The sequence below is a fragment of the Lithobates pipiens genome, unplaced genomic scaffold, assembly GCF_037356315.1.
Source record: "Lithobates pipiens isolate NorthernLeopardFrog02 unplaced genomic scaffold, aLitPip1_a1.2 Scaffold_19, whole genome shotgun sequence".
Classification (NCBI taxonomy): Eukaryota; Metazoa; Chordata; class Amphibia; order Anura; family Ranidae; genus Lithobates; species Lithobates pipiens.
In genome coordinates this window covers 275,679,753-275,707,049 of record NW_027507764.1, presented here as the reverse complement: position 1 = coordinate 275,707,049, position 27,297 = coordinate 275,679,753, and the positions used below count along the sequence as shown (strand labels likewise).

The 27,297-nt window shown below is 48.4% G+C and overlaps 1 protein-coding gene across 3 annotated transcripts in view; it reads right to left on the bottom strand.

Annotated features, from left to right (window-relative positions):
- Window positions 1-27,297, bottom strand: part of SLC9A3 (solute carrier family 9 member A3) — a 631,205-nt gene that overhangs the window by 51,432 nt on the left and 552,476 nt on the right. For all 3 annotated transcript variants that reach the window (XM_077491947.1, XM_077491948.1, XM_077491949.1), the window contains exons 13-14: window positions 5,788-5,961; window positions 1,568-1,628 (exon numbers count right to left, since the gene is read on the bottom strand). In XM_077491947.1, coding sequence (XP_077348073.1) covers window positions 1,568-1,628; window positions 5,788-5,961 — 235 coding nt within the window. The remainder of the gene's footprint in view (window positions 1-1,567; window positions 1,629-5,787; window positions 5,962-27,297) is intronic.

Sequence of the window (27,297 nt, the reverse complement as noted above, 5' to 3'; positions counted from 1 at the left end):
ACTTTCGCTTTCATTAACCACTTGCCGCCCGCCCTATAGGGAATTGACGGTGGCAAAGTGGTTGCATAATCCTGATCGGACGTCATATGACGTAATCAGGATTATGAGCCGCTGCGCGCCCCCGGGGGCGCACATCGCGGCGATCGTTGTTGCGGGGTGTCAGTCTGACACCCGGCAACTACGATCTCGATAAAGAGTCTCCGACGGAGACTCTTTACCACTTTTTGTCCAATCACGGCTGATCACAGTGTAAATAGAAAGAGCCGGTGATCGGCTTTTCCTCACTCGCGTCTGTCAGACGCGAGTAGAGGAGAGCCGATCGGCTGCTCCTCTGACAGGGGGGGTCTGTGATGATCGATTATCAGCACAGCCCCCCCGAGGATGCCCACACTGGACCACCAGGGATGCCACCAGACCACCAGGGATGTCCAACAAAAGGTAATCCTCCCTAGACCACCAGGGATGCCAGTCAGTGCCACAATGGATGCCAATCAGTGCCCATAATGGATGCCAATCAGTGCCCACAATGGGCATCACTGATTCGCATGCATTATTGTTTGGCACTGATTTGCATCCATTAGTACAGTATAACAATACAATGCCGCCTATGAGTGCCCACCTGTGCCGCCTATGAGTGCCCACCTGTGCCGCCTATCAGTGCCCACCTGTGCCGCCTATCAGTGCCCATCCGTGCCACCTATCAGTGCCCACACATGCCCATCTGTGCCGCCCATCCATGCCAATCCGTGCCAGCTATCAGTGCCAATTTGTGCCACCTATCAGTGCCCATCCGTGTCGCCCGTCAGTGCCGCCTGTCAGTGCCCCCTATCAGTGCCACCTATCAGTGCCACCTATCAGTGTCCATCAATGCCACCTCATCAGTGCCACTTCATTGGTGCCCATCAGTGCCGCCTTATCAGTGCCCATCAGTGTAGCGCCATCAGTGCCCATCAGTGGAGGAGAAAACGTACTTATTTACAAAGTTTTGAAACTGAAACAAAAAAAAAAAATATTTTTTTTTTTAAAATTGGTATTTTTTTATTTGTAGCGCAAAAAATAAAAACCGTAGAGGTGATCAAATACCACCAAAAGAAAGCTCTATTTGTGGGAAAAAAATGATAAAAATTTCATTTGGGTACCGTGTAGCATGACCGTGCAATTGTCATTCAAAATGCGACAGCGCTGAAAGCTCAAAATTGGTCTGGGCAGGAAGGTGTTTAAGTGCCTGGTATTGAAGTGGTTAAGGACTTTATGTTATTTTATTTTGTTGGATGTTAAAGTTTTCGGTTTTCATTTGTGCATACAATAGAAGTAGGGTTTAAATTGAGCGCTGCACAAATTAGAATTTGGGTGTCCACATCACCCAGGCAGGGGCACAGACACCTGAAAAAGGACCCCCTCCTCTGCAGTGAAAAAGATCACACATGGACACAGGTATGTGAAAGGAGCTTTTAACCTACAGTTTATAATTTAGTTAAGGTGTAGCTACACTTTAAAAGCGAATCATCATCTTGAAGAGACATGTATAATAAACAGTTTTCTTGTATGTGCAATTAACATATATTACCATGTACTTTGCTTTCATCTGGAATACTTCCATTCTGCAACATATACATGCTGCTATTTCTCTGGTAAAGAAAAAAAAATAGGTGGTGTTTGTATGGTTAAATTATGTAAATCTTTGTATATTACACAATACACAATATATAACATAATACCCAAATCCAGCTAAAACATTTAATTTTGCTTTCAATAGCACAAGAAAGGTTAAAGTCTGTGTCCCAAATAATTCTTCAAATATATTGATAGTAAACAGGTCTGGTCTGAGCATGTAGGCTCTTTATAAAATAATCTAGAGTGGGCAACAGGGGATAAAGAGAAGGCAAATGTAATGAATACCTTTTTTAGCTTGTGTGTACAAAGGAGCATGGGGGGCTCATGTCCATAATGTGGTTGGTATTGACACAGCCCCAAATGATTGACAATGGCTCAAAATTGAAAATTGAGATGGTCCAGAAATATTTAGACAGCATAAAGGACCTGCACCAGATTGCATACACCCACAGATCCTTTAAGAATTGAGCTCTGTCATTTCAATGCAATTCTTTATTTTTTAGGGACTTTTTAATTACTAGAATAGTACAACTGGATTGACTTAAGGCCAATGTGGTGCTTATACTTAAAAAGGGATCAAAGTCTTTACCAAGTAACTATAGACCTGTAATACCACGTACACACAACCATACTTTCCGGCAGACTAGGTCCAACGGAATCAGTTCGTCGGACATTCTGATCATGTGTGGGATAATCTGATTGTTTTTCTTAAAAAAATTCTGACGGACCTAGAAATAGAACATGTTTCAAATCTGTCCGACAGACTCAATTCCTATCGGGAAAATCGTTTGTCTGTATGCTGGTCCGGTGGACCAAATACGACGCAAGGGAAGCTATTGGCTACTGGCTATTGAACTTCCTTTTCTAGTCCCATCTTACATCATCACATTCAAAACGAATGAACTTTTGAATGGACTTTAGTCCGTTCATGTGTGGGCAAGTCCATGTGTTCAGAAGTCCATCGGAACACCGTCGAAAGTCCGTCGGAAAGACAGTTTGACCTTTTGTGACGGAAAGTCTGGTCATGTGTACGTGGCATTAGTTTAACTTCTATAGTTGGGAAGATACTGGAAAATTTAATAAAAGACCACATAGATGAGTTCTGGAAAAACTTGAAAAAAATATTTTAAAAGTGGAAGTAAAGTCCGCTATAGTTTTTAATTCCAAGGTCCCCCAGGGGGGTAATGCCATAATGTACAGCATATTAGCACATTATGGCAGACTTACCAGACTTACACTTACCAGACTTACTTACATGTCCAATCCAGCAGACCCCTGGCGCTTCCATCTTCACCCCATATTCCTTCCGGTCCTGTGCCTTTGGCCACTTGATAGACCAGGCCGTGATGATGCCACTCCCACGAATGTTCATGGGAGTCACATAACCGTGGCACAGATCAGGGGCCGTTTGAGGCTGTAAATGGTCTCTTCTGTCAATGTAAATACCCTGCCTGTCACCCATTTGAATAAAATCAAGTTTACTTCCTCTTTAAGCAACAGACAGAATGGATTTATGAAAGACAGAAGTTGTCAGACACGTCGGATTTCTTTTTATAAGGAGGTAAAAAAAAACTTAGACAAAGGAGTGGCTGTGGATGTAGTATACTTGGATTTTGCAAAAGCATTTGGCACAGTTCCCCACACACTGCTAATGTGTAAGGTAAAGTTTTCAGGCCTGGAAAAATCTGTTTGTAAGTGGATAGAAAACTGTCTAAAAGACCGTATTCAGAGAGTAATGCCGTGAACACACAGACTTTCCGGCAGAAAAAGTCAGACGGAATCATTTCATTGGATATTCCGATCGTGTGTGGGCTTCAGCAGACTTTTTTTTCCAAAAATTCTGACGAACCTAGAAATAGAACATGTTTTAAATCTTTCCAATGGAATCAATTTCTATCAGGAAAACCATTTGTCTGTATGCTGTTCCAATGGACCAAAAACGACGCAAGGACAGCTATTGGCTACTGGCTATTGAACTTCCTTTTCCTAGTCCCATCGTACGTGTTGTACGTCACCGTGTTCTAAACGATTGTACTTTGGTGTGATCGTGTGTAGGCAAGTCCGTTTCAGCAGAACTCCATCAGAAAAACCGTCAGAGTTTATTCTGATGGAAAAACCGGTCGTGTGTACGTGGCATAATGGTTATAGATTCACACTCTGAATGGTCTAGGGTTGTTAGTGGTGTACCCCAAGGCTCATTGTTGGGACCCTTACTTTTTAATATATTTAGAAATGATACAGGGTCTGCGATTAAAAGTACCATTTTGATCTTTTTAGATGACACCAAGCTATGCAGTGGAATAACATCCTTACAGAATGTCTCCAACTTACAAACTGACCTCAATGCACTGTTTAAAGTGGATGTAAACCCTTACAACACACTTTTCGCTACAGGTAAGCCAATAATAAGGCTTACCTGTAGCTACCCTGGATAACTCCTAAACATGAACGGCATGTATGTGCCATTGCTTCAGTTAGACTGTGCCGTTACCGGCAGCTCCTGCGTGCATGCGTCATTGCGGCTCTAGAGCGGTGAACGAGGACTGCTGTGGGGGCTTCAATCTAAGTTAAGTAATACGTAATGAGCTAGTATGCTATGCTAAGGTTTAATGTTAATAAATGTAAAGTTATGCAATTGGGGGCCAAGAATATGCATGCATCATACATACTAGGGGGAGTACAACTGGGGGAATCAATGGTGGAGAAGGACCCATTTTTGGTAGATTATAAGCTTAATACTAGCATGCAATACCAAGCAGTAGTTTCTAAAGCAAGCAAAATCCTCTCTTGTATTACTCCAGATAGAGAGATATTTTACCCCTGTACAGATCATTAGTAAGACCTCACCTGGAATGTGCAGTTCAGCTCTGGGCACCAACTTACAAAAGGATATCAGGGAATGGGAGAAAGTGCAGAGAAGGGCAACCAAACTGATAAGAGGCATGGAGAAGCTCAGCTATAAGGAAAGATTAGAGGAACTGAATTTTGTCTTTTTTAAGAAGAGGAGATTGAGGGGGGATATGATCAACATGTAGAAATACATAACTGGTCGGCCCATAGTGAACTTGGTGTACTTGGTGAACTTGGTGTACTTGGTGAACTTGGTGTAGGAGCTGTGAAAATGTAGAATAGGCTTCCTCAAGAGCTGGTTCTGTCAAGTTCAGTAGATTGCTTTAAACAAGGATTCTTTCCTAAATCTATATAATATAACTGGATACTAACATTTATAGGTAAAGTTGATCCATGGAATATCTGATTGTGGATTGATCTTGGGGGATCAGGAAGGATTTTTTTCCCACTGCTGGAGCAAATTGGTTCAGGCTTTGCTGTTTTTTTTGCCTTCCCCTGCATCAACTATGGGTATGGGATTGTGTATATAGGATAGTAACTTTTTTTCCTCCCTTTTATTGGTTGAACTAGATGGACTTGTGTCTTTTTTCAACCGGACTAACTATGTCAATATATCAAGTTTTATTGCTGTGTCCCTGTGGGGGAAAGAATGTCTAACAAATGTTTTATTGCTGTCTGGGACTTCCTTTTTTGATAGTCACACACCACATGTTGTGATGGACATGACATAAAATTCCTCCACTGGAGTCACAGCCAAATCTAAAAGCTTGACTGAAAATGTACCTCTTCCCCATACTATCCAAAAACTGAACAAAAAAATGATCTGGGATCAGGCTTTAAACACACTGATATCAAGCTGAAGTAGGGTTCATGAGAGAAGAAAACATAATCCCCTTCATTATCAGAGGATTGTCAGATTTTGTCTACTCCCAATCTCTTTTTACCAATACAACTTGTGAAGCCTTGTTAATAAGAAAAACTATAAAGCCCCATACACATTTTTTCCTCCATTTACCAAAACCATATAATATGAGGTCAAACCTTAGGAGTTTCAATTTGTTTGCAATCAGGCAGGCCCTCGCACTACATGGTTTTGGTAAATCTGAAGACAAAAAATCAGCAGAAAATCTGATAGTATGTATGGGGCTTAAGAATTAGTCAACTTCATCTTTGCTTTATGAAGACAACATACTTTGAGAGCTGTGTAACCAGCGAATACAATATTATTGATGATATGTGCAACTTGAGAAGTTTTAATGTGCAAAAAATATAACATAAGTTATAACTGTTGCATAATAATAATAAAAAATCATATTATCTCACCCTTTGTCCTCGATCTCTTTTATAATTTTTGTTTATATGTTTCGCTTGCTTGCGACCAAATTTTGTTGACTTGAAAGACTCTAAGCGCTTCTTCATTGTTCTTTGAAATATCTCCTTAGTTTGTGTTTCATCTTCATCTGTCGTAAGTTCGTGTCGACTATACAGGTGTTTTTGCTGCAGTTAAAAAAAAAAAAATTATTAATTGAAACCAAACTTTCTCACAGATTGTCACCACACGCATTGTGTTTCTGTGCTTAGATAAAGCTTTGTACAAAAGAGCAGTAAGTAAATGAGTAATGGAAATTTTTTTTATAATTTTTGTAAAACAACGTGAAAGTGATCAGCTTAATGTAAATGTAAATATTTTTATCTATGAAGCTTATTGTTTCAAAGAGCTTGTTTTAATGTAGAAATTACTAATATATGCACACATGTAGCCTTGCATTTTCTGCTTCATAGCACTAAAAAACACAGTCAGGTCTGACTTGAAACAACTGGCTACCAATAAGGCTAACAGAGCTTATTTTTAAAAAGGTAATACTCAATTTAATCCCAAAGTGTTTGCTGATGTCAGACACTATTGAAGGTGATTATGTCACTCCCTCTGTATTGTGACAATACTTGGGCCTAGCAGCTGTTGCTAGTCGTGAGAGCTGTCATACTGAAGCAGGTCACATATTCCCCCATACACAGCAGCACCAGGTATTGTCTCTGGCTGCAAAAGAGGAAGAAACAATGGAGAACAATGACAAGGTGATTCTCAGTGAGTTGGGGCTGGCAGCCGATGGAGGGTAGCACCAGTCCTCCTGTATTGGGGCCTGGGCACACAGGCCTAAACAGCAGGGAAAACCAGTTGTGAGTAAGACAGGGAGGGGGATCGGGGGCAGAGGAGCAATCACTGGAACAATGTCCTGTGTTGAAAGACAGTTTTTCCCCCTCTCCCTTCCACTGGCTTTCAGCTGTTGCAAAAAAAAAAATATATATATATATATATATATATATATATATATATAGAAAAGTGCCACTCAGTAAAAGGTGCATTAATCCATAATAAAACACATATCTGTCACTTACATCTGACATGCAGAAAGTTGGGCACACACAGGAGTAAATACTGTAGTCATCGACCTATCCAGGAGTGCCAATAGAGCCAGTGAATATGACTGCGGGATGCTGGGGGAGAGCCCGACTGGGTCTCGTGTCTGGTGGACTTCAGAGCGGCTCGAGAAGATGGCGTGTGACGTCAGAGATGCAAGGGGAACACAACGCGTTTCTGAGCATGCGCGGGACTCGTACAGAGCCAGCGCACTCCTTTCTTAAGTGTAAAAGATACAGGGAAAACAGACTGACAATTCTTAATAACCTGGATTCAGTGTGCAATTTAGACCACAAAGGGTGAAAGCAAAGCTGACAATACAAAGAGGGATTTGCCTATTAACCCTATCAGCAAAACAGGTTACCTAAAATCGCAACCTGCTCATGACAGTACACTGTACATTGTAAAAAACTTTGTACTCTCATGAGCAGGTTATCCAGCACAACAGTGAGGAATGTACTTATTGCACAGTCAAGTAAAAATCCAAAAGTAGGCATAAAGCAAAAGTAATAGTACACTGTGCCGCAAGGGGGGGCGAGTGACCCCCCTGGAATTGGTAAGGGTCCGCCGCGGCTGCATCTGTACTGGCTATCTAGGTTTATGCTAGTCGGCTCCACGGCTGCTGCTGATCATTGTGACAGCTGAGTGCATATGCAGGTATGATCAGTGAAATATAGGAAAGATCATATCATCTGTCCTGTATACAGCTATATACACTCATCACTGACTGCACACTGCAGATATACATTTCTGTCCTGTATATATAGCTGTATATACCCACCGTCCTTTCTGTATATAGAGACATTCCTCCATCATCACTGACTGCAGATATACATCATCTATCCTGTATACAGCTATATACACCCATCTTCCTTCCTGTATATACTAATACCATCCACCCCCTCTATATACACAAACTGTACACCCTCCGTACTTTACAGGCCTGCGCTTTATGGGATAATGACTAAGCCCCTCCCCTTCATGAAATTATTGAAAAGGGGCAGAGCATGGGTGACCTTAAAATGATGACCCCTGAAAAAAGTTCTGCGGATGCCCATGGCACTGGGGATGTCCATACCAGAGACAGATGTGTGGAGGAAGAGTCCCGGGAGGACCTTCAGTGGCCATTTAAAATTAACGTCTACAAAGATAAATATAGAGTCTGCCAATACTGACTTCTTTATGAAAATTAAGATTGCCTGGTTGTTTCTGGTTTCAGTATTTTAAGACTTGAAGAAAGCATGCAGTTTGTTGAACCAGATAGAATTGTGTTTTGTTTTTTTTGCAAAGTGGCTAACTATGTAACTATTAAAGATCCTATAATTCAGAGTGAAGTCAGCACTCTTGAGCTTCGTACTTGTCTTAGGTCAGTGACTCAGAAAGTTCTGAAGCCACTGGATCAGTAACACAACCTTGGTACTAGTGGCATCCTTCATGTTTCCTTATCCCTACAGGTTTCCTTTCAAGCCTAACTGAACTTTAAGTTTTTAAAATTTAAGTCAGTTAAATGTGTGGAAGCAGTGGTCTTTCTGCAGAGGTCCAACACATCTTCAGCTGAGTCAGAACTACATCTATCTGATCAGCAGGGGACTTAGGAAGATACATGTTGGACCTCTGAAAAGAGACCACTGCTTCCTAACAAAGAGCAAGTGACCATCTTTAAAGCATGCTAGCAAAGAGATAGGCTCTACTCAGGATGTTGCTGCTTTCTAAAGAAAATTAACTTTTGCTTTGATGCACCTGGAAATTATTTAGGCTTATTGGCTTAAACTGAAAATTCAGTTGGACTTTAAAAGCTAAAGTGCCTTTATCTTTCTACAAGCCTCTATCACGTCCCCATTTCTCTTCCATTACCAATGATTCTGCACTGTTCCTGTCTCCATGTCAGAGGCTATGGGGAAAGGTGACATCACCCCCTCTGTCGTAACAGTGAGACTAGCAATTAACGGTAACTGCTAGTCCTGTACACTGTTGATGGGAAGAGATCACACTTTCCCCATACCAGGTTTTCTGCTCAGCAGCAACACGGGTAGGAGAGGCCTAGAATAAATGGTATTGTGAGTATAACTGGGTAAGAAGAGGCTATTAGAAACACACCATTACTTTGCCCTGAAAAGGATAAGTGACTGTGTCTCTTTAGCATGCACATGTAACTATGAGTTCATCATGAAAGCAGTCCTTTTCTGCACCCTGGGAGACCTACTATGGTTCCTGAGCATGCTGGAGTTACCTGAAGTCTCCTTGCCTGATTGGCCCCTCCCACCCACCACCCCAGGTTTTCCATTCCAACCGCAATGGCAGAAATACGGCAGGAACAAGCGCCCCAGAAACACCCCGCGGACAAACATTTGAAACCACTTGAGAGGTCCCCACACTGACAGTTTTTCCTTTCTTTTTTTTTCCCCTTCATTTTTACACAGATAGTCGCACTCTGGGGACTTATCCTACAGACAGTGGTCGATTGGGTTAATTTTACCGTTACTGTTTGTCCCCCCCCCTTATATGTGTCCCTTCCCTGGTTCTCTATCACGGGGAGCCCCCAGGTTCCCCTATACACTACCAAAATACATGTGGGGGTGCCCACATTCAGTAATGAATCTGTGCCTAAAAGTTGTTATTCAGTTATAAAAGTTTCACGTTGATGGTTTATTTTAGTCTAATAACAGTTAATGTTCCCCTGGAGACTCCGGGGACAAGAGGCACTCCGTGTGCTTTCCACGTTTACCCCCCTTAGGACCGACAGTGCTTGAGTATGCAGGGCTGCTGTTAGAAATCACGGGCCCCCGTACAGCTTACCTAACAGGGCCCCCCTAAAAACGATCAAATCAATATTTTCGCTAAAAATACACAAAAATTATTATTAGTGGACACAAACACAGCATAACTTACAAACGTATGTGAGGGAACAGAAGGGTAGTCCGGGGGGGGGGGGGGGGGGGCAGGATGGCATGTGATGGTACAGTAGTTAGGACAGTACAGTACAGTACAGGGAGTCACAGAAGAAGGGGGACAGGAAGGTACGGTACGGGGGGGGCAGGAGGGCACAGTATGGGTGGGGAGGAGGGCACAGTAAGTCAGTAAGTGGTTAGGAGGGTACAGTACAGGGGGAGGGTAAGTGGACCCAGTACAGGGGGCAGGAGGGTACAGTATAGGGAACAGTGTAGGAACAGTAACGTATTATACAGACTCCTGAAGAACAGCTGTGCAGGGAAGCTGGCATTGCAGATTCTGACAGGCTGCCACTGGGCTAAATCTACAAATGGAAGACCAACTCCCCCTCTACCTTCCCCTCCAGAGTTTCTGGCTTTCTTCTGGTGCTTTGCAGGGGTTAAGGAAGAACCCCAAGGCGGGGCATCTTATTAATGCTGCTGCTTGTGTGGGTGGGATGTGTACTGTGCCAATCACATAGGATGAATAGGAGAATAGGAGCGGAGAGTCAGCAGGGATTGGCGCGGTACACATCCCACCCACACAAGCAGCAGCAGTAATAGGTTGCTCCACTTCAGGGTTCTTCCTTAACCCTGAATAAAATGGGGGGGTGGAGATGGGAATAGTGGGGTGAGAAAGGAGGAGGGGGTGGAGCTGAGTAGGAGATGGGGCATGGGTAGAGAAGAACTGGAGTGAGACTGGGGGAATTCTGGTCTGTATAGGGATTAAAAAAAAGGAGGAAGATTTGTAATAGAATGAGGGAAGGAGGGGAGGTATATGGATGGGGGTGGAGGGGACTGGAGAGGGATGGCAGGGATGAGCATGGGGAATACTGTTGGCTGGTGAGGAATAGCCACAGTATAATAAAAGCAAATAGGATGTCTGTTAGGGAGGGGTAGAGGGTGAGATTCCATTAACTAGTAAAGATTCAGTGTTGGGGGTGTGCAGGGTGGGGGATTCCAGCCAGTTATAGTGTTTGTGTATGAGGGGGGCACACACCTGTGTGAATGTGGGGGGCACACACCTGTGTGAATGTGGGGGGCACACACCTGTGTGAAGGTGAAGTGTCTGCAGAGAAGAAGACTGGGAGGGGAAAGGGATTGAGGGACTATTGTTTGTAAAGTGTCCGGAAAAGAATGTCTGGACGGTTGGAGAAAAGGCTAAAAATTAGCAGGGAGTGAGCAGCGATGGTTAACAACATGTGGGAGAAGAGCCCTGTGAAAAGCAGAGATGGGTCTGTGTGAGAATGAAAGGAAAGCAGGGCAAGATAGTGGCTGAGGCGGGAGGAAGATGTCGGGAGGGAAACATACATTAGGACAGCTGGACACAAGATATATTACAAAACTGACCTGAGAACCAGCCAAAGCGAGGGGAACTTGTTACCAGAGTACTACTGGGGGCAGTGGGAGGCAATTTCTAGCCCCCCCCCCCCATGCACCAAGGACCCCTGGGCAGTTCTCAGAGGTGCCTGTGTCTTAAGACAGCCTCAGGAAGGGACCGTGAATGACAAATCCAGCGGCACTTCCCCCGCTCTCAGTGTCCTGACACATCTCTCTGTTTTCCACGAGAGAAAAACAGGCAGCGCTGCTTTCAGATGCATCTAGCAGCTGAAAACCGACAGGAGGGAGAGAAATCGGATTTCAGCTGCTAGATGGATCCTTTCTGTATTTGTCAATCCGCACCGATCTGCCTCCTGTCCGGGCCCCTGTGTGTGCGGGCCCCGTACAGTAGGACCGGTGGCCCCCCCTATCAGCGGCCCTGTGAGTATGCACTGTACTTTTCTAAGCCTGTTCTACAGTTTAACAATGTTAAGCTATTCACTTTATGATTCAATGCTGCCACCCAATGGCCTAGTGCTTCTTTTCGCTCTCCTATCTCCTGTGATGGTTACCATCTCTTACAGCCCTAACTCTTCGCTCCCCCTTTTTCTGGAGCTGATCCTGATCCATTTCTCTGGCTCTCTTTGCTGCTCCTCTCTTCTATTGGCTTTCTTCCCCTTCACAGAAAGGCACGGAATTAAGCCAGAGGCTGGATGGAGGGCCGGACATAACGAATGCTGAGGGAAGAGCGTAGGGGGTTAATAAAATAGAGAAAAGTAAGGAGGGGAGGGCGGAGAGAAAGAAGGAAGAAGGGGGGGGCGGAGCATGATAAAAGGAAGGGGAGGAGCTGAGGCGGCAGCGTGGTGTTCAGTGTACAGGAGAGTTGCCAGAGGTAGGAGCTGCTTCGTGATGGTGCTGCGTTTTTGCGGTAGGTGCGCTGTGGGCGGCGGGGGTCACTCAGCGGACTTACTCAGTGGGACGGTCTGGCCTCGGTTGGGGGTGTCCTTAGCGGCGGGGGGGTTTTTACAGCACTGCACGGCGGGACATAGCATGTCGGATCTGGACGCGCTGTTTTCGCGGCTGCGGGCCACGGCGGCGTCACGTGAGCGGACTGGCTGCAGAGCCAAGTGGCGGCCGTTACCGCCGCGGCGGGAGGGGGGGCCGGCTACAGGGGGGGTACCAACTCCACGCGCTCGGCGGGCCAGGCCGCCGGAACGTTTTTCACCAGGCCCCTGCACCAGAGCCCAGCGCCACCCTAGGAGCCCGGGGACGGAACCCGCCGCCCCCCCCCCCCCTGCAAAACGTTCGGGCGCCACAGTGCCTGGGGGGTCCGGGCGGAATCATCTTCATGGGCGGGGCTCGGGGAGCGAGGCTGGAGATGCGGACGGAGCCAGCTCCCCGCTGGCGAGGGCAGTGCAGGAGGGAACGGCGGTCACCCAGGGAAGCGCGGAAGTGTCACGCCTGTGTGCCAGCAACCAGACGCTGCGGGCAGGTCCGGACGATCGGATGGGAGATGATTGGCGGCTGACGGGTGGGGGAGAGCTGGGGGACCGGTGAGGAGTCGGCTGGCGGCGGTTGCACGGAGTGGAGCCAAGGGACGGGACGACGGTGTGCGGGCTTCTACAAGCAGTTGTCGAGCCACGGCCGCGGGGGTGGAGTCGCCCGGCAGGCTGAACACGCCTCTGCTACCTACGGCAGGAGAGCATTCGGAAGGTGCGATATCGGGTTCGGAGGAGGAGATTCGGGACGGCGTCTCGGCGGCTGGAGCATCCGGAGCGGCGGCTGACGGGAACGGACCCAGGCAGCCAGGTAAGACTTTACATCTCCCGCATAGTGCTTTTGATGATGCTTGGTGTGGGATTGTTGGGGGGGTTGTGCGGGCTACTGGGGGTGGTTTTGGGCCTGACGTTGAGGGTCCGTGGGGGGCGGGCGGTCAGCCCGCCGCCGGCGGGTCACACGGTCATTTCCAATCCTTCTTGGGGGGAATCCAGGTTGGAGGCAGCGGTGCCCAGGGTGGAGGTGGTTAGGCTGGCGGACGCCGCGAAGTGCGAGGTGTAGGTGTGCCATTAGGGGTGGTTGGGCGCACATCTGAAACAGGAAGTGCGGGACAAGATCACCAAGGGTGGGTATGGGGGGATATTTTCCTTGCTGCCCCTAGGACATTTAATCTGGATAGGGTCGAGCCTGATGACTTCAAGAAGGACGACGAGGAGAAGAGGCGGTATAGGCTTATACCGCGGACTTTCACGAACTGGCTGCAGGCGTTCGCCATCATGGGCAGCGTGATCGGGGAGAAATCTCCGGAGCATCGCTCGTCTCTCTTTTGCTATATGGACACCTTTTGGGGCACATAGGGTTTATGGGGGCTCGGCGTGGCGAAGATGCGATGGGAAATTTCGGCTGAGGAGGGCGGTTCGGCCGGATATCCGGTGGGATCACAAGGCTATCAGCCTTTGGATGCGCTGGATGTCGTCGGCGAGGGCGCGTCGCAGTTTTCAGGGGGGGGGGACGGGGGAACCCCCGCCTCGGGACTTCAGGCTGGCAGGAAGTTTGGGGTGCTGGCAATTTAACGTGGGGTCTTGAAAGTTTGGAGGGTCCTGTCGTTTCCGGCGCGAGTGTTCCGGAGGTGGGGGGAGCCACGCACTGTCCCGTTGCTTCAAGCGGGGTAAGCGCGGCGCAGTCGCTGCTGTGAAGAGGGACAACACCGGTGAAGGTGAAAAGGATGCGTCCTTTCCAAAATGGGTACCCGGATAGGGAGGCGGCGTGGGTGTTGGGGGAAGGTTTTTTGCGGTGGTTTCGGCAAAATTGACCAAGGAAGTGGCGTTGGGGAGGAGGAGTGGCCCCTTCTCGGATCGGCCGTTGCCGGATCTGGTGGTGTCCCCTTTGGGGGTGGTGCCTAAGAAAGAACCTAACAAGTTTTCGGCTTATTCACCACCTTCCTTTTCCGAAGGGGGGTTCGGTGAATGACGCAATTGCCTCAGAAGCCTGCACGGTGTCTTACGCTTCTTTTGATGCGGCGGTGGGTTGGGTGCGGCATTTTGGGCGGGGAGCTCTCGTGGCAAAATCGGACATTGAGTCTGCGTTTCGGTTGCTGCCGGTACACCCGGAAAGTTTTCGTCTTTTGGGGTGCTGTTGGCAGGATCGGTTTTCGGTGGATAGATGCTTGCCCATGGGCTGCTCCGTCTCCTGCGCACTGTTTTGAGCTTTTTAGCTCTTTCTTGGGGGGGGTAGTGCGTGATTTGTCCGGAGGGGGTTCGGTCATCCACTATCTGGAGTGCTTCCTTGTAGTGGGCCCCCCAGCTTCCAATGTGTGTGCGATACTTTTGGCCACGGTGCGGCACATTGCTGAGGAGTTCGGGGTCCCTCTAGCGCCGGACAAACCGGAAGGTCCGGTGGAGGTGCTGAGTTTTTAGGCATTGAGCTGGACACGGTTGCCATGGAATGGGGGAGGGACTCCGGACGGAGATAAAAGAGTTGGTGGGGCTGCGGAAGGTGCAGCTCAGGAAGCTGCAGTCGGAGTTGGGAAGCTCAACTTCGCTTGCCGCATCATCCCCATGGGCAGGGTGTTTTGCCGACGCCTGTCGGCGGCCGCGGCGGGAGTCTCTGTTCCGAATCATTTCGTGGGATTGCCCAGGGAACATAGGGAGGATTTGCGGGTCTGGCACACGTTGTAGAGGATTACAACGGGCGTTCTGTGTGGAGGGATGGGCCGGTGAGTATCTTCGACTTGGAGCTGGTGACGGATGCGGCGGGGTCGACGGGGTACGGGGCGTATTTTCAAGGGCTGTGGAGTGCGGAGGCCTGGCCGCGTACTCGGGTAGAGGAGGGGTTGACTAAGAACCTGGTTCTGCTGGAGTTGTTTCCGGTGGTGGTGGCTTTGGAATTGGGGGTGAGTCCTGTCGGGACCTTAAGATTCGGTTGACTTGCGGTAATATGGGAGTGGTGCAGGTGAGTAACCGGATTTCGGGTTCTTCCCCTCCGGTGATCGGGCTGCTGCGCCACCGGGTGCGGAGGTGCCTGCAGATGAACATATTTCTGTATGCCGTACACGTTCCGGGGGTGGAGAATAACCTGGCCGATGCCTTGTCTCGATTTTAATGGCGGAGGTTTCGGGACTTGGCTCCGGGAGAGGCGAGAGAGGGGATCCTCTGCCCGGCATGGCTTTGGACAATTGCTTTGGGGATCGCCGCGGGTTGGATCAGGAGGTCGGTGAGCGAGTCGACTTGGTCGGCGTACAGTAAAGTTTGGATGGAGTGGCTGGAGTTTTCACGGCTGGCGGACGCCGGGCTGGGGGGTAGGGGGGCGGACAATAGTCTGTTGGTTTTTATGTTGTGGTGAGGCAGATGGAGGGGCGAGGGTCAGATTCTGGGATTGAACGGAAGCTGGCGGCGCTGGCATGTTGGTTTAAGTTGCGGGGTAGCACCGGATGCGACAAAAGGTTTCTGGGTAAGGCAAGCGTTGAAGGGGTACAGGAAGGGTAATCAGAAGACGGACGGAAAGAGGCCGGTGCCTTTTGTTATTTTGAAGGCGGTTGGCCGGCATTTTGGGGGTTTGTGTGCGTCCGTTTATGAAGCTCAGCTATTTCGAACAGCTTTTCCTTGGCCTTTTTATCGGGGTTTTCCGGGTGGGTGAGCTGGTCAGTCCAGCGAAGACTGTTGGGGGGGGGGTTTGTTGGGTCAGGATGTGGCAGTGGGGGAGGGTTGCGTGTGTTTGAAACTGCGTAGGTCTAAATCGGACCAGAAGGGGAAGGGTGTGGACGTTTGGTTGTATGCATGGCCGGGTTCAGAAATATGTCCGGTGATGGCGGTGACGGAGTTCATGAGGCTTCGTCCACCAGGGGAGGGTCCACTGTTAGTGCATCGGGATGGGAGTTTCCTGTCTAGATTCCGATTTATAGCGGTGTTTAGAATATGTTTGCCGTTGGGGGGGTTTGACGGGGCGCAGTTTGCTTCGCACTCCTTCCGCATCGGGGCGGGCACAGAGGCTGCCAGATGCGGGTTGGACGAGGCTGCGGTAAAAAACGGATTGGGCGATGGGAGTCCAGGCGTTTCAGGTCCTATGTTCGGCCGCACTTGGTGTAGGCTGTTTTTCCGGTGTCGGGGGGTGAGTGGGGGCTTGTGTAAGGGGGTTGTGTGATTTTGTCTGTGTCGTTTCAGATGGAGGTTTACCACGCCTCGTCTGGATTCTCGGACACTCCTATGTTTTTTGGGGTGCCAGGCGAGCAGAGGTCAGGCCGGAAAGACGTCAGTTGGGGATCCCGCGTAGAGAGGCTTGCAGCAGGTGGTTGGGTATCCCGGGGATGCAGTGGGGTAGGGTCATACCTGAAATACACCGATACACCAGACTGGATAGGCCCCCTGTTGTGCTGGTTCTCCATGTTGGGGGGAATGACCTGGGGATTAGGTCCACTCGGGAGTTAATAGCGGACGTGAAGTGTGATTTTCTCATGCTTCGGAGGGATTTCCCAGGTATGGTCATAGTCTGGTCTGACTTTGTAGCACGCACGGCCTGGCGGAGGGCACGGTCTGTGGTCCGACTTAACAAAGCCCGTATTAAAGTTAACAAGGTTTTGGGGGAGGGTCATCAAACGTAATGGAGGTTTAGTGGCGCGCCACGTGGAGCTGGAGGTTAACGTGGGTATGTACCTTCGGGGGGATGGGGTCCATCTGTCGGCAGTGGGCATGGACCTTTGGGCGTTGGGGTTGCAAGATGGGATTGAGCGGGCCCTGCGGGTGTGGAGGGGCCCTTAAGGATAAGGGGGTCATCCTTGCGGGCTGTGGCGGTGTCTTTTGGTCTTTGATGGGGCAAAAGGAAACAGATGATGGAAATGTGGGGGGGAGCTCATAGGGATATGGGCCCTCCCTTTTGGTGTATCCCAGCGGAAGGGTAGGCTGGCATACGGGATTTGGTGGCATTGCGGGAAGGTGGTTGTCTCCAGGCTTATAAACGGCCGGAGGCCTGGTATGAAAAAGTTGGTCCCGCAGTGGAATGGTGGAAAAAGGTTATGTTTAAAAGGTGGAACGTGGTACCGTCAAAGACCAACTGACTGGGAGTTCTTTTAAAATTACCGTTACCAAACAGTTGATATATATATTTATATATATATATATTTAATAAAGCTATTTAAGTTATTGGTTTGAAGAGTGTTAATAAAAGGCTGCTATGGCCAGTTATACTCCAACTCCTGTGTGGCCTGATTATTTGGGTAGAATGTAAAAGTTAAGAGAATTATGGTATAGGAATCATTAGAAGGGAAGAAGGGGTAATTACAAGGGGAAATAAAGTACGGAGAGGTATGTCCCTAATGCATGGGTCAAGAAAGGCACGGAATTAAGCCAGAGGCTGGATGGAGGGCCGGACATGACGAATGCTGAGGGAAGAGCGTAGGGGGTTAATAAAATAGAGAAAAGTAAGGAGGGGAGGGCGGAGAGAAAGAAGGAAGAAGGGGGGCGGAGCATGATAAAAGGAAGGGGAGGAGCTGAGACGGCAGCGTGGTGTTCAGTGTACAGGAGAGTTGCCCACCCACCCGCCCTGTAATTTTTATTTTCTCTTTGTTTTTCCAAAAATAAATAAATAAATAAATAAATAAATAAATAAATAAATTGAATAAATGAATAAATAAATAAATAAGCAAATAATATAAAAAAAAAAAAAATAAGCTGGTGTGTTGTGTTTGTGGTCGTTCTTGTCTGTGTTTTTGTTTCTTTGGCAGGTCCGGTGATGAGGGTCGTCATAGCAGCTGTAGCGGCGGTGTCTTTTGGTCTTTGATGGGGCAAAAGGAAACAGATGATGGAAATGTGGGGGGGAGCTCATAGGGATATGGGCCCTCCCTTTTGGTGTATCCCAGCGGAAGGGTAGGCTGGCATACGGGATTTGGTGGCATTGCGGGAAGGTGGTTGTCTCCAGGCTTATAAACGGCCGGAGGCCTGGTATGAAAAAGTTGGTCCCGCAGTGGAATGGTGGAAAAAGGTTATGTTTAAAAGGTGGAACGTGGTACCGTCAAAGACCAACTGACTGGGAGTTCTTTTAAAATTACCGTTACCAAACAGTTGATATATATATTTATATATATATATATATTTAATAAAGCTATTTAAGTTATTGGTTTGAAGAGTGTTAATAAAAGGCTGCTATGGCCAGTTATACTCCAACTCCTGTGTGGCCTGATTATTTGGGTAGAATGTAAAAGTTAAGAGAATTATGGTATAGGAATCATTAGAAGGGAAGAAGGGGTAATTACAAGGGGAAATAAAGTACGGAGAGGTATGTCCCTAATGCATGGGTCATGCACCCCTTCCTTTCATCCTCATATTTACTCAAACCGAGCAGACCTTGCTACTATTGCAGATTGTATTTGATGTTATTTACTCTACATATAACCATGATGCCGCTTGACCACATAACCCTTGGGAAGAGACTAACTTCCTCTTCCAATGGAGATCCAGGAGCATCTCTTATCTGGGGATCACAGTGCACTCCAACCTATTGGAGCTTTATGCTCTTAACTACCTCCCTTTAATACTTAGCTCAGGAAGTAACTAGATGCCTGGAACACCACCCCATTACCCTGGTTTGGTCGCATTAATACATTCAAAATGGACACTCTCCCTAAACTACTTTCAAACCATGCCTATCTCCATCCCTAAACGTTTCTTTACCTCCTTGCGATCAATATCCATATGTTTCATTTGCCACCATGGCATGTCTCGCATCCGCCATACTCTGCTCATGTACCCCAAAATCCAGGGTGGGGTAGGCCTCCCTGACTTTGAGTTATACCACAGGGTGGCCCTAGTATCTAGGGTCTTAGAATGGTTCCCGTGCCCCTTCCCCAAAGCATCCACCATGGTGGAACAAGACTTGTCCACCCTGGACCTCCTGGCCCTACTATGGACTTTTGGCCAACATCAACATTTACTTTCCGCCACCTCCCAATTAACAATCGCTGCCCTACAGCTATGGTACAAAAAAATGATGCTCTCGCTATTGTAATCGGATCCCTCGCCCCTCACATCTTTGTTTGACCATCCGCCACTACCTCAAGGCATGGAATCTAGTGCCGCGTACACACGATCAAACAATCCGGTGGAAAAGTCCGGCAAACTCAAGTCCACCAAACAATCCCCCCGTGTGTAGCCTCCGGCATACTTTTTTGACCCGACAGTACGGCGGACTTAGAATTTCGGTTTGCACAACAATCTGCACGCCGTACTCGCATTCGTACTCGCCGTACTTTTGAAATGAGCGGACTTTTCCCGCCCGGAGAAAAGTCTGCTCATTTCGAGCGGGTCTCCAGGTAGGCGGGGCCCGCGAAGGAGACGTCGCTGGCCCCGCCGCCTGGTATGGACTTAAAGGGGAACCCCAACGCCGAAAAAAATCGGCGTGGGGGTCCCCCCCCCAAGTCCACAACAGACCCTTGTCCGAGCACGCTACCCGGCCGGCCAGGAAAGGGGGGCGAGCGAGCGCACCCCCCCTCCTTAGCCGTACCAGGCCGCGTGCCCTCAACATGGGGGGTGCCTTGGGGAAGGGGGGGCCGCGCGGCCCCCCCCACCCCAAAGCACCTTGTCCCCATGTTGATGAGGACAAGGGCCTCTTCCCGACAACCCTGGCCGTTGGTTGTCGGGGTCTGCGGGGGGGGGGGCTTATCGGAATCCGGGAGCCCCCTTTAATAAGGGGGCCCCCGGATACCGGCACCCCACCCTATGTGAATGAGTATGGGGTACAATGTACCCCTACCCATTCACCTGTAAAATAAAAGTACAAAAAAAACACAACACACGAGATAAAATACTTTATTGCACAGCTCCGGGGGTCTTCCGTCTTCGGGGGTCTTCTCGCCAGACTCCTCCGCTATCTTCTTGTAGCTCTTTTGCTAGCGGAGGAGTCCGGCTTTCTTCCTCGCCGCCAGCCTCTTCTCCCGACTTCGGGGGTCTTGTCCCCCTCTTCGGTTCTTCTGCTGGGCCACCGCGCCTTCTTATAGCTCTTTTACAGGCGGTGGCCCGGTCTTCTGTCGCCGCCGCCGCCGCCTTCCGTTCTTCTTCTTCTTCTTCTCCTTCTTCTCCTGGAGATGTTGACTCGACGCTCTCTCCGGCCACAATGCCAGGGATGCGCTGCGCGGCCACTTATATAGGGACAAGGGGCAGTGTCACATGGCTTTATGTCACATGGGTTGGTCACATGGGTTGGTCACATGGGTTGATGTCACATGGGGACTGTGACATCGTAAGGGGGCGGGGTCACCATGTGACACCAACCCATGTGACATAATGCCATGTGACACCGCCCCTTGTCCCTATATAAGTGGCCGCGCAGCGCGTCCCTGGCATTGTGGCCGGAGAGGGTGTCGAGTCAACATCTCCAGGAGAAGAAGAAGAAGAAGAAGAAGAAGAACGGAAGGCGGCAGCGGCGGCAGCGGCGACAGAAGACCGGGCCACCGCCTGTAAAAGAGCTATAAGAAAGCGCAATGGCCCGGCAGAAGAACCGAAGAGGGGGACAAGACCCCCGAAGTCGGGAGAAGAGGCTGGCGGCGAGGAAGAAAGCCGGACTCCTCCGCTAGCAAAAGAGCTACAAGAAGATAGCGGAGGAGTCCGGCGAGAAGACCCCCGAAGACGGAAGACCCCCGGAGCTGTGCAATAAAGTATTTTATCTCATGTGTTGTGTTTTTTTTGTACTTTTATTTTACAGGTGAATGGGTAGGGGTACATTGTACCCCATACTCATTCACATAGGGTGGGGGGCCGGTATCCGGGGGCCCCCTTATTAAAGGGGGCTCCCGGATTCCGATAAGCCCCCCGCTCACAGACCCCGACAACCAACGGCCAGGGTTGTCGGGAAGAGGCCCTTGTCCTCATCAACATGGGGACAAGGTGCTTTGGGGTGGGGGGGCCGCGCGGCCCCCCCTTCCCCAAGGCACCCCCCATGTTGAGGGCACCGGCCTGGTACGGCTAAGGAGGGGGGGCGCTCGCTCGCCCCCCTTTCCTGGCCGGCCGGGTAGTGTGCTCGGACAAGGGTCTGTTGTGGACTTGGGGGGGACCCCCACGCCGATTTTTTTCGGCGTTGGGGGTTCCCCTTTAAGTCCATACCAGGCGGCGGGGCCAGCGACGTCTCCTTCGCGGGCCCCGCCTACCTGGAGATGCGCTCTAAATGAGCGGACTTTCCTCCGCGTGTGTGGGCGAGTCCATTCATTTCGAAAGTACAGCGGACTTAGTACGGCGGACTTAGTACGCCGTATTAGTCCGCTGAAAAAGTGCCGTGTGTGGGCAAGTAGCCCGTTCGAAAATTCCGACGGACAGTTTGGCGGACGTCCGCCAGACTAAGTACGTCGGACAGACGGCTACGTGTGTACGCGGCTTAACTCGATAGGCCTTTACTCTCGATCCACATGGCCCATAGCAAGCTCATTTGTAGACCCCACCTCAGGCTCTCTGGTAGTGCCAAATGGCCAGAGCAACTGGCTCACAGCCCTCCACATCTCCTCTTTTTGTTCTGACCTCTTTTCATCCTCCCAAACTCACAGATCCCTCACGGGATACGCACAGCTCTGTTTTCTCTCTGAAACGCCCAGACATTTTCTCTCCACCATGTACACGCTACAACACGCACTAATACACGATCAACCCCCCTCTTACACCAGGAGGTGGTCCACGGATCTGGGAAAAGAACTCCACTTAGTAGAGTCGTAAAAGTCATACTACTTTACGCACAAATCTTCAATATCCTGTTACTTACAAGAGAAAAACTTCAAACTTCTCTCTCGATGGTACAGGGACCCTCAATCTTTAAATAAAATATTCCCCTCCGTACCTCCCTTGTGCTGGAGATGCGGCTCGGTAGATGGTAGCTATCTCCAAATATGGTGGGACTGCCAATCCATTCAGCCATTCTGGTCGCAGGTTTTTACCATATACAGCAATCTATATGATCAGCTTTTCAACGCCATACCCAGTGATAGCTTTTTTGTCCATGCTTCCTGGCTCCATAGCCTCCCAGAAGCGCACCCTACTGCACTTCTTCTTATCAGCCGCTATACAGCTTATCCCCTTATTCTGGAAAACTACCACCACCCCCCCATTTACCTTGTGGGTCTCCATGGTCAATGACATCATGTGTATGGAAGAGATGTTAGCCCTTGATAATGACACTTTTGACAAATTTAAGACCCTATGGCTTATTTGGATAGAGTATTCTGCCTCAGACTCCCTGAAAATGTTATTAACCCCCCTTGGTCAACCCAGCCATACACTTTGATCCCATAATGCAGGGTTGATACGCCAAGGTCTGCTAGGTCCCCCCTAACTCCTGTCTTTTCTCTTCCCTCCTCTTCTTTCCCCATTACTCTTTTCTCCCCCCTCTCCCACCCCATCAGTATTCTCTTTCTATTTTTATTTCACAGTCAGATGACATACTATACAATGGCATTGGCCCTCACTGTCCCTTGTATAGAACATCGCTGTCTGCTTTTAGAAAACGGCAATGTGTTCATGTCTATACTGGAAATGGTTCCAATGATTAACGTAGAGTGAGACTTGTACTGTATTATCCCATGTTGTGATCATCTGAAAGATATATGTATCATTTCATTCTGTTAAAAGCAATAAAAACATATTTGGCTCTAAAGCCCTTGTACACGCGGTCGGAGATTCCGACAACCAAATCTGTCGGAGTAATTCCGACGGATTAATTCCGGAAAAGGTCCGGAAGTGATGTTGCATACACACGGTCGGACTAAGTTGTCGGAAAATCCGATTGTACATAATGTGATGACGTTATTTCGTTATGACGGGACTACGTTCAGGCTAGTAGCCAATAGCTTTGGTCTAGGAATTTGATCTGAGCATGCGTGGCACTTTGTCCGTCGGAGTAGGCTACACATGATCGGAGTATGTCCGATTGGAGCATTTTGTCGGAAAATTTTACCGGCAAGTTGGAAAAGTTGGTCCGCCGGATATTCCGACGGAAACAGTCCGATGCAGACCACACACAGTCGGAATATCCGACAAAACGGTCCGATAAGACACATTCCGTCGGAATCTCCGACTGTGTGTACAAGGGCTAACATGCATATGTGCCCAGGCAATGGACGTAAAAATATTCCAATATTCTACAACAGTACTGCGGGTACTATATAATAAAGTCACCTTCAAAATTGAAAACTTAGGCACTGCAAGTCAATTCTCCTATCCTCTTAGTGCTTGTTTATGCAAAAGTGTGATAAGCTACACACGGACTACTCACAAACTGAGTCTTCAGATCAGGGCCACTGATAAGGGGGTATCACCAGCCCTCAACTCCTGCCAAATCAGCAAGGGGGGCCTGAAGGTAGAGCAGTGACTCCCAAATTCTGCGCACCAATGTGGTAATCCCCTGCTCTGCAGCTATTTAAAAAAATAAACTTCTCTCTGCCCCTATTTAACCACTTTTGGGTTTAGCCTGACAATTACATTGAAGCCCTGGCTCTTCTATATCAATACACCCGGGCCGGTCGAGAGTTAAAGTGATTGTAAAGTCTATTTTTTTTAAATAACAAACATGTTATACTTACCTCCTCTGTGCAGTTGGTTTTGCACAGAGCAGCCCGGATCCTCCTCTTCTCAGGTCCCTCTTTGCTGCTCCTGGCCCCTCCCTCCCTCCTATTGAATGTCCCCACAGTCAGCAGCTTCCTATGGGGGCACTGGAGCTGACACACAGCTCTGTGTGTCTATTCAGACACAGAGCCACAGCCCCTCTGTCCCCTGACTGGCTGACTGACTTTAACAGCCACGGGAGCCAATAGAGCCACTGCTGTGTCTCAGCAAATCAGGAGGAGTGTGCCAGATGGCTTAGACATTTGTGGACATCACTGGAGAGAGATGGGGCTCAGTTAAGTAATTAGGGGATCCTGGAGAGGCTGCTACACACAGAAGTTTTTTTATCTTAATGCATTAAAGCGGAGTTCTGCTTAAATTTTTTTTTAAAGTCAGCAGCTACAAATACTGCAGCTGTTACATAGTTACATAGTTAGTCAGGTTGAAAAAAGACACAAGTCCATCTAGTTCAACCTTAAAAACAAATAAATAAAATAAAAAATAATCGTACAATCCAAATACCCAATTTTATGCCCACAATTGATCCAGAGGAAGGCGAAAAAAAAAACCAGCAGAGCATGCTCCAATTTGCTACAGCAGGGGAAAAAAATTCCTTCCTGATCCCCCAAGAGGCGATCGGATTTTCCCTGGATCAACTTTACCTATGTTAGTACCCAGTTATATTATGTACATTCAGGAAAGTATCCAGGCCTTTCTTAAAGCAATCTACTGAGCTGGCCAGAACCACCTCTGGCGGGAGTCTATTCCACATTTTCACAGCTCTAACTGTGAAGAAACCTTTCCGTACTTGAAGATGAAATTTGACTTTTAATAATCAGACACTTACCTTTCCCAGGGTCCAGCGATGTGGGGGAATGAAGCCCCGCTCGTCTCCCCCTCCTCTCTGTGGCGCCAGCATTGTAACTGTGGGTGCCCAGCTCTGGCTTCACAATCAGACACCCACTGTGCATGCGCAAGCCACGCCATCACTGGCCGGGCAATCATCTGGGACCTGTCCCAGATGATTGCCGGGGGGGGGGGAAGTGATCTCCCTTCTGGTGCCGCCAGGAGGAAGTGGGAGCTGGGACCTCTAAAAAGAGGCTACCAGCTCCCCCCCCCCAAAAAAAAATGACATGCCGAATGTGGCATGTCAGGGGGTCACCTCCCTTAAAGCAGAAGTTCCATTTTTGGGTGGAACTCCATTTTAAGATAAAAAACCTTCTGCCTTTACAACTCATTTAATTGTCAGGAGTGCTGCTGCAGATTACTCCGAAAGTGGTTAAATAGTCCAGTATCTGCCCATGGCCCCCACACTCTCCTGGCCAAGCTGGTGCAATCAGAATCACTGGCGTTCCCTCCACCTGAATCCTGAGGAGTAGATGTGGAATAAGCTGTAATAGAGGAAAGGTATAAATAAGACAGACCTGATGCCTAGGTTTCACCAGAGCATCTACTGCAAATGCTTGAGAATCCCTGGTCCCAGAAATAAACTTGTCCAGTTTGACACCCCTGGATGGAGAGCACACTACCCTGGTGACAACTGTCAGTAGCTGAGGAAGTCTACCTGCCATTTTTTCCAGAATGTGACTTGTAGAAAAAACAGGGACATGACACTCTGCCTAAGACAAGATAAGGTCCATCTCTTCCTGGACCTCTTAGCTCCTGGTGCCTGCTTGATGATTAATATCACGGCCTTCTTGTTGTTTTCTGACTGAACCCCAACAGGCAAACAGGTAGCTGTTTTGACCAATGTAAAAGAACTAGACAGACTACCCACAGTGCCAGCACACTGATAGTTAGACTTCACCTGCGGAGACCAAGTTTCATGCACCAAATGGTTATCCAGAGCTCACCCCAAACTGTCCAGCTGGTGTCCATCGTCAGCACCTTCAAGAAAGTGGGGAGAAAAGACTCCCCTGCCCCTAACTTTTGGGAAGCTATCCACCAATGTAAGGACTGAAGATTGCTGGGATGCAAGGATATTAGAGAATAGAATGAAAACTTCCCCCAACCTGAAGGAATGGGGGTGCCCCTTCATTCAGAGGGAGTCCAATTTTCCTGGCTTGGCGTACCAAGACTACTTACGGAACTGGGACTGAGGTTTTTCGCTCTGGAGGTCGAGGCCTGAGAGCACCAAAAAGATTGCCTTAAAAAGAAGGAGTAGAAGTAGAGGGAGCAGCTGACCATTGAGTTGAAAAGTAAAACTAGCCGACAGCTTCTTGCAGGGGAATTCTACAGACTAACATTTTAGACAAATAATACTTTGCATGTTTATGTGAAAGTCCCAAATGGAAATCTGCTAAACGCTCACCTAGATCGATTGATCTAGGAGAGTGTTTGGCAGATTTCTATTTGGGACTTTCACTTAAACATGCAAAGGATTATTTGGCTAAACTCACTGCCTGCGGATTCTAACTCCTTGGAAAGACGTCTTATTCCAACCTTAAATCGGTATTAAACCCACAAGCAAACATTTTTTCCTTTATTTTCAACCTGGTGATCCTGCCAGTAAGCCTGTTATATTCCTACAGAACAGACTGTTCTGCAAATGTAGAATTTAGAGGCTTGAGACAAACCATTTAATACTGACAGGGGTGCTTACAATGGTCAGCTTTTATTCGTGTAGAACATTTATCCCAAAAGGAACAAAACTTTTTCTGTAACGGCTTCAAAGGTGTTAACAGGAATTCAGCCTTAAATAGTTAGTAAAGTGCATCTAATTCTGCTAGTGCATTTAGCAATCCCTTCCCCCAGAATAACAATGCTGCTGTTCAAAAGTGTCCGTTACTCATTCATCAAGATTGAAGCCACGCTAGGGCAAGCAGTGTGTTACTGGAAGGATCACCAGGTGAAAACAGAAGGTTAAAAGCCTAAAAAATAAAACAAATGCAGCCACCACATCTAATGATTGGTAAGCTGCATTACATATACATATACATATATTACATTTTTTATTTTGGGTTTATTAACCACTCGCCATCCAGCTCACGCCGATATGCATCGGCAGAATGGCACCGCTGTGTCAACTGCCATACCAGTACGGTGGCTCCTTTAAGAACCATAGCAGGCACATGCCTGTTGCACAGCGGGGGGACCTGCTGCATGTGGCTGCCGTGCGCAATCACTGCCGGCCACCCATGAACACGGACACGAGAGCCAGAATGGGGATTTGTGTGTGTAAACACACAAATCCTGGTTCTGACAGGGGAGGAGAGACAGATCGCCTGTTCCTACTAAGTGTGAGATGAAGCAGCATAAGGAGCTAATCAATTCATACTGAGCAATCTGATGTGAGGAGAAAGTGGAGTGACAGAGAAATGCACTTATTACTAGGGATCAGTGAACAGTTTGGACTGAGCTTGAGTTCGGGCTGAACATTTGCCTGTTCGGCAGTTCACTGAACATGCAAATTTGCAGGGTGTTTGCCCTGACGAACATCCTGCAATGCAGTGAGCGCTGTGCAGTGTATTCTGCTTCCTGATTGGGCACAGCTTTGCCCAATAAGGGCACAGTGTAAGCTGGTTGCTAAGGAGCGGGGCTCCCCCCTCCCCAAAGCACCTTTTCCCCATGTTGATGTGAACAAGGGCCTCTTCCCGACAAGCCT